Source organism: Seriola dumerili, unplaced genomic scaffold, assembly GCF_002260705.1.
Source record: "Seriola dumerili isolate Sdu_G_001 unplaced genomic scaffold, Sdu_1.0 BDQW01000110.1, whole genome shotgun sequence".
Classification (NCBI taxonomy): Eukaryota; Metazoa; Chordata; class Actinopteri; order Carangiformes; family Carangidae; genus Seriola; species Seriola dumerili.
Genome location: NW_019174365.1, coordinates 8,499,471 through 8,507,280, shown reverse-complemented (window position 1 = coordinate 8,507,280; position 7,810 = coordinate 8,499,471). Strand labels below are relative to the sequence as shown.

The 7,810-nt window shown below is 38.4% G+C and overlaps 1 protein-coding gene across 5 annotated transcripts in view; it reads left to right on the top strand.

Annotated features, from left to right (window-relative positions):
- Positions 1 to 7,810, top strand: part of LOC111223196 (focal adhesion kinase 1-like) — a 73,308-nt gene that overhangs the window by 56,310 nt on the left and 9,188 nt on the right. For all 5 annotated transcript variants that reach the window (XR_002665162.1, XM_022747250.1, XM_022747249.1 and 2 more), the window contains 11 exons: positions 1,122 to 1,219; positions 1,765 to 1,849; positions 1,980 to 2,080; positions 2,283 to 2,398; positions 2,949 to 3,049; positions 3,528 to 3,617; positions 3,826 to 4,030; positions 4,599 to 4,710; positions 4,833 to 4,907; positions 6,604 to 6,711; positions 7,372 to 7,476. Coding sequence is in view for 4 of the 5 variants with exons in the window: in XM_022747250.1 (XP_022602971.1) it covers positions 1,122 to 1,219; positions 1,765 to 1,849; positions 1,980 to 2,080; positions 2,283 to 2,398; positions 2,949 to 3,049; positions 3,528 to 3,617; positions 3,826 to 4,030; positions 4,599 to 4,710; positions 4,833 to 4,907; positions 6,604 to 6,711; positions 7,372 to 7,476 (1,196 nt within the window). In the remaining variant the exon portion in view is untranslated. The remainder of the gene's footprint in view (positions 1 to 1,121; positions 1,220 to 1,764; positions 1,850 to 1,979; positions 2,081 to 2,282; positions 2,399 to 2,948; positions 3,050 to 3,527; positions 3,618 to 3,825; positions 4,031 to 4,598; positions 4,711 to 4,832; positions 4,908 to 6,603; positions 6,712 to 7,371; positions 7,477 to 7,810) is intronic.

The following is a 7,810-nucleotide window of genomic DNA, read 5'->3' as shown; positions in this document are numbered from 1 at the left end:
AGGACTTGTGTGCATGTGAGCGCAGAGTGTTATGAACCTTACATTTGCTTGTAAAATTGGTTTACCTAAGTTGGTATGTTTGCAGTTTTGTGTTGCAGTGTGCATGTCAAGTCAGGGTTTGTGATGTTAGAGGTCGTTGGGAAGGGAATTTACTCAAACCTGGGTCAAAAATGATGTGCATTATATTATGAAGGGTTTATTTTAGTCAAACCCTATTGCAGTGGATGGGGTTTTACCAAAAAGGACAATAATTTGACTTCTAGAAATTTTAAAAATATCTTAACAGTATCTTAATACTTTTACTTATTTGTGGTTATTAACAAAGATGTCAAAGCATGTGGATGTCAGTTGCGACTGTTGATTTATATTCTTTTGGAATGAATACAGAAAAATACTGCAAAGCAAAGACCAAATTGATCACACTTTAGATCCAATGTATGAGTTTGTATAAGTCTGTTGAAGAGGGCTTCTTCTCTGCTTTACAAATGGGCTATTGATGTTTACATGTGCAGAGAGCGCTCCAGACTTTTACCTCAATTAATGATCTTATTCAGAAGTACTTGTTTGTGTTTTCCGTCTTTTAATATGTCAGTACAGGCAGAAACAGAAATGATACTGGGACTCTGGTGTGCATGTGAGCGCAGAGTGTTTATGAACCTTACATTTGCTTGTAAAATTGGTTTACCTTAAGTTGGTATGTTTGCAGTTTTGTGTTGCAGTGTGCATGTCAAGTCAAGGTTTGTGATGTTAGAGGTCGTTGGGGAAGGGAATTTACTCAAACCTGGGTCAAAAATGATGTGCATTTATTATGAAGGGTTTATTTTAGTCAAACCCTATTGCCAGTGGATGGGGTTTACCAAAAAGGACAATAATTTGACTTCTAGAAATTTTAAAATATCTTAACAGTATCTTAATACTTTTACTTATTTGTGTGTTATTAAAAATAATTATATCATACCATACAAATTGTCTTGTCCTGGTAAGCCCTGTCTCTGTGGTCTACAAGAGAAGCATGTCAAATGTGATGGGTCCTTTCAGTGTTTCCGGTGTATGAAGAACAGCAGGTGAATGGACCTTTCTCACTCTCTCCACTTCTTTTCTTTTGTGCTCCTCTCTCTCAGCGCGGGACTATGAGATCCAGAGGGACAGGATAGAGTTAGGTCGCTGCATTGGAGAGGGTCAGTTTGGAGATGTACACCAAGGAGTCTATAACAGTCCGGTATGTAGAAGTGCGCACACAAACACTCAAGCTCAGGCTCAGGCGCACTTTTTGTATATGCACACCAATAATTAACGAGACAGTTTTCCTATCTGAGAGTCACTTTATTACCCAGATAAAACAAACCATTGAAATGAAAAATTATATATATTCTCAAGAGTGCACCTTTACTACAAGTCCAAATATCAGATTATCTACTGTTTATGATGATACTGTATATACACCTTCACCATTAGGGCAGAGAAATTTACTATTATTGTTTATCGACTCTCAGTGATTAATGTTTCCAAGCAAATTGTAAGCAAAAACGAGCAAAATAAGTGAAGTGCTTTTTTCTTTCTTTACACATGTGACAACTTGCATTAAACATTAATTTATTGTGAATATTCTATGTGATTTTGCATATTTGTTTTTGTTTTGATATATACTGTATATATGTATATAGTGTATCCTTATTGGTATCATGCTACTGATTTTCACTACATCTCCCACTCCTATACAATATCACTGCTTATCTGCTAATTTGTGTATTGTGTGTTGTGCAGGACAAACCAGGTCTACCTGTCGCCATTAAGACCTGTAAGAACTGTACCTCAGACAGTGTCAGAGAAAAGTTCCTACAAGAAGCATGTAAGACCACACACACCACACACCTGACACATTATAAAACTATCACTCATTTCATACTTAGTGATAGATATTTTATTTATCCCCAAGGATATGAATTATGTGTGAATGTGTGTGTGTGTTTCCCCTGCAGTGACTATGCGTCAGTTTGACCACCCTCACATTGTCAAGCTGATCGGAGTGATCACAGAGAACCCGGTGTGGATCATCATGGAGCTCTGTACTCTCGGAGAGGTACGCACGAGGCTCTTTGTGTGTAAGAGAGTGTGTTTCACTTCTTGTCGTTATACAAAGGAAGCTGTTCAGTGTTAGAAAAGAAATCCACTCTTGACTCTGACAGACCATTGTCAGTGTGTGGGGACGTGCATTATTATCTATATTCTACAAAACTGTGTCTCTCAATATGACGTCATGGTGTTTCTCTCTCTGTCTACAGTTGCGCTCGTTCCTTCAGGTGAGGAAGTACAGTCTGGACCTGGCCACTCTGATTCTCTTCGCCTACCAGCTCAGCACGGCGCTGGCCTATCTGGAGAGCAAACGCTTTGTACACAGGTAAACTTAAACGCACGAGCATTCACGCTCATACGCCCACACACACACTCTCACGCACACAAAAAGATTAAGAAAAAGATTAGACAGACCCTGATTGAGAAATAACTGTGGGCTCAGATTATGTGTTTGCATGTACTGATTTCATAGTTGATCATGTAAAGGTTTTTACTAATCCACCAGGGCAGTCTCAAGGGTTTCTGCTGAAAGAAAACATGAGCAGAACAATATCATTTTGCTTTGGTATGACAGCATGCCCTTGTTCACTCATTCAGTATTTGCTGTAAAATACACACTCGATAGTTTACTCTATGTTGAGCATATTTCAGACTCTCATCAGTCATCATATATGCTGCATGAATTTTACATCTTGAATTCACTCTGATAAAGTGACGTGAAGGACATGTATTTGTACTTCGTAGCAGGTCTTTCAGACACAGATGTGGTGATTCACAGTGCATCTCATGTTCTTTCGATGGATATTAAGCATCAAATAAATGACAAATAACATCAACGTTTCGGAGCGTAACCACAGCCATTTGTGTTTTTATAGGGACATCGCAGCCCGTAATGTGTTGGTCTCTTCAGTCGACTGTGTGATGCTCGGAGACTTTGGTCTGTCACGATACATGGAGGACAGCTCTTACTACAAAGGTAATGAAACGCCTGCACACTAAAACGCGCGCACACAAGCAGTACACAGCTTTGTTCTGAGACAGAACATGGATTCATTATTTATTTTAAATGTGTTTTTTATTGTTTCTAATGTCCTAACCTTCCACACTGTTATCAGCTAAATCTACCACCTTGTTTATATCGTGCTGTTGGTTTATAGACGGCAGCAGTGCTGACTTGAGACCAGCCTGTATTTCTAGTTGTGTGCTGTTGCTAGTGTTTTGTAGTTGCTTGTTCTTTACCACCATCTACCGGTGACATCGGGCTACTACAGTTTATCTTGACAGGAGTCACCAATTTGGCATTTTTCATTTAACAGTTCCTTCTTCTCATCTTATGTGCAAAAATAACCATTACCCAATTAAGTTACAGATTTATTGTGGTTATATAACTTACTCTAGACTCTATAGATACTCTTGAATCTGCAGGTAATCATCTGTATCTGGCTTTGTTTCAGCTTCTAAAGGTAAACTTCCCATCAAGTGGATGGCACCAGAATCTATCAACTTCAGAAGATTCACCTCTGCCAGTGATGTCTGGATGTTTGGTAAGATATTACATTTTTGTGTTGTGTTAGTTTCTGTCACTGAAAAAAATGTTTTTACAGTCCATCATCTGAGAATCAGTCCTTTACTACACTGTTTCTTCCACAGCTGCTAATATCTTTTTGTAGGATGCTTCAAGAGTGTTTTTGCCTGACACTGATCACTTTCTGCCTAAAACAAACCTGCCTGCTTGTTTCTGTGTCTCTGTAGGTGTGTGCATGTGGGAGATCCTGATGTACGGCATCAAGCCCTTCCAGGGGGTGAAGAACAATGACGTGATTGGTAGGATAGAGAACGGGGAGCGGCTGGCTATGCCTCCTCAGTGCCCGCCCACCCTCTACAGTTTGATGACCAAATGTTGGTCGTATGACCCCAGCAAGAGGCCGCGATTCACCGAACTCAAAACACAGCTCAGGTAATGACACGTTTTTGGTTTTTGTGTGTGTGTACACATGTGGAAACAGGTGCTAATGTGAATTTATTTACGTGCTGAGTATGAATTGTGTGTAGTACTGTAAATTCGCTTACTTGCATATCACATTTTGCTTTTTAGATATTTTCATTTTTAGAACACAGAAACCATGTTTAAAGGTGAAATCAAATGTGATCAGGGCAGTTTATGATGTAACCGATTCCACCGAACATGAAGAAATAATGGGATCAGCCATGACGGTAGAAACACACAAGGAAATTGCATTTGTAAATTATTTAATTAATCAATTAAGCTGTGATTTTGAATATTTTAACAGACATATATATTTTGTATTGAGTTACTTCTGATTAATGTCCTTGCAGACAGAATCTAATGGTAATACTATGGCCTTATTACTATTTTACTGAAAATCGTGAAATCATATGAACATACACCTATTAGGATGAAGAAGTAGATGATTTATTAAGATGAGTCCTGTCTTTTAATTGTGAGTCCAATGCAAATATTAAATCTGAGCACTTTTGTTGTGTATAATTTATAATTTGTGTAGCACCATACTGGAGGAAGAAAAGCTTCAGCAAGAGGAAAGACTTCGAATGGAGATGAGGAGACAAGTCACTGTGTCCTGGGACTCTGGAGGGTCTGATGAAGCACCACCTAAAGTAAGACTCAGAGACTTTCTTAAAGACCTGCATTGCTCACTGTTGTTTTCTCATTTTCATAATTATTATTTTTTTGTGTTTGGGTAGTAAACAAAAATAAACCATTATCTTTGTGTCTGTAGCCCAGTAGACCAGGTTACCCCAGTCCTCGCTCCAGTGAGGGCTTCTTCTCCAGCCCCCAACACAACCACTTTCCGGTAAGAATTTAAGATGGAAGATTTTAGGACTCTACAAGAGCTTACAGGAACATTTCAGAACAAACACACTGATACTCTTTTAGGAAAGATCAACAGTATTAAGCACAGAAACAAACAAGATGAGGGAAGTCAGTGTATCCTCTAATGATAAACATCACTTGATAATTGATAATATTTAGTTTATTTCCTATTCAGGTCATTTTACACTGTTATTTATGGCAAAAGAAATGTTTGAATAGAAAAAGGAGTTGAATAGAATAAGGTTTTTGTTAAGTGAAAATGTACATACTGTTACACAGAATCTGCCATTTCCACTTCATTTGGTGCAAAGATAAATGATCATGTTGAGGCAAAGAGAATGTGTCCTGGTAAAGCCTGGGCAGTGTGGCAATCTTCGTTAACAAAATCTAACCCTGACTAAACTCCTTAAATCCAGCGAAAAAGATTAGGTCTGGAAAAAGTGCAGGAAAAGTAATAAATCAAGAAAAAAATAAGAAAAAAAGAAACATGTATTAATCACAAATCTTAAAAAACAACTCATAAATTTCTATCCTACATTACTGGAAAAATATCTTGTCAGGTTCTATAAATCATCCTTTTAACTATCAAACTGATCTTGGTCTGTGAAATTTCCAGGTTGAACACTGTCATTACAACAAAGGCCAACCCAGTAAAAACTCTGTATTGCATGTGAGTAACATCAGGACAGACTGTGTTGGAAGACAGGAAGCGTGTGCTGCACGTGTCAAAGTCAGTAAGAGAAATGTGAAAGGAGAGAAAATGAGAGAGACTTTCAGGGCAGTTCTTCCTCTCCTCATAAACTGAGCAGACAGCAGGCATTTCCTGTAGTGCTAAAAGCCACTCACATACATAGACGCACACACATGCACACACAAATAAATCAAAGCTGTTCTTCAGCTTTTATGGCAATAAGCTGCTCTCTCTCTCTCTCTCTCTCTCTCTCTCTCTCTCTCTCTCTCACCTGACCTTATATGGAGAGCATCAATTTAACTCATACCACAAGTCGGATTAACATATATTATGGTAACAGGTATTACACATTAGACTTCACCTGAAGTGCTCACAGTTTTTAGTCATCCAAACAGGGAAAGCACAGGAATTTGATGTAAGGGAATTTTTCACAGCTGTAACATTAATCTCTGCAGGGGAGGTGTTCCAAACCAAACAAGTAGAGTAACATGCAGGAAAGAATAACGTTTACACTTTGTTACTGTCACTTTATTACTTCATCACTACATTCAAGTGCTCTTGTTTTCTTCAAGTTACTATACTTGTTTGCTACGTAATGCTTTATATGTACGTCACACATTTTCTCTTTTTATTGCATTCAGTTTTCCAGCTTTTTTTTTCTGTTAATACATCTCCAACAATGTTTTTGAGATGAAAAACAACATAAACAAACCATACAAAAGCAAAAACATTACAAATTGAATTGTGTTATATTTGTTATGCACATTATTAAAGCCATATTAAGGTAAGCAGGGGGAATCATGGATTGATCAGTTTATAAGATCATTGCATCTTTCTGTCTTAGTCTTGGTCTTTGTAGAAGTATCAAGAACAAACATGCATGTAAAAGGGAAGGAACATTGCACTATTTGTTCATTACATAATTAATTACTGTTCTCTCTTACTGTCTGTCCCTCTCTTCCTCTCTCTGTCTGTCCACCTCCAGCCATCGGCCCACGGTGGTGTAGGAGGAGTAGGAGGCAGCTACCCTCCTACCGATACCTGGAATCAGCACAGACCTGAACACTCTGCACTGTGGAGCCCGAACATGGAGGTACACACACACATACATGTGACAGAGAAAACACACTGTGACACTGTCACTCCTCAGTCACTGGAACCATGTTGTAGAACATGTGCCGCAACGTGTTAACCCTAACATTGAAGCTCCATGATGCATTACTGCAACTCTAAATCACACACAGAAGAAACAGAGCAACTAAAATAACTAATAAAGGACAAGTTGTTGTCTGGCACCTGAATGTAAATCAAAGATGACTGAAAACATTGAACATTTTGTATTCAGCTGGCAGGTGAACTAACACAAACTAGCTCTCAAATTTAATAAACAGTAATGTAATTTACTTTTCATTTTGATTGAATGTAATAGGTTTGTTTATAGTAGTGAGGTGCTGGCACCACAGAGTGTTCTGTGCAGGGGGATAGAGAAACAGCAGTCAGGAAAATGTCTGAATTTTTTATTAGCCTGTGTCTTTAAGATCACGCTCTTTCATCATGGCTCTTTTTCATTAATCATTCATCAGCAAATAAAGATGATTAAACATGTTGCTGAGCTGCACCTGTGAATCCAGTTTCTACTTTTTGACAAAATGTGAAAAAAATTGACTTTATAATGTATCATGTGGTATGACTAAAGAAAGTAAACTAAGCAAAACAACAAGAATGCATATTTAAGCAGCCATGTTTTCTGCAGGATGGTGGATGTGTTGGTCAGGCTATGATGGAGGAGAGGCTGATGATGCAGCAGCAACAGATGGAGGATGACCAGCGGTGGCTGGAGCAGGAGGAGAGCTTCATGGTAACACACCCATACCTTTAAAAAATTGACCCTTTAATGGAATTTCTGATATATTTCAATGTGGGTCTTATTCAAATAATTGTGGCCAGTCTGACTATGGGTCTCGCAAACTTTGCACTTGTCACCTCCATTGTCAATTTGATGGATGACTAGCTGCCTATTCATCAGCACATATTGGTTTGTTTACATGTGTGGGGCTGTTGGAGGCTGCTCACGTAGTATGTGTGCTAAAGAGGCAGGAGCTAAAGAGAGAAGATGTGTTTACGTTATTGTCTTCCTAGGAGTTATAAGAAATTGTGAAAAAAGGTGAATAGCTGATTATTGAATGGTCTGT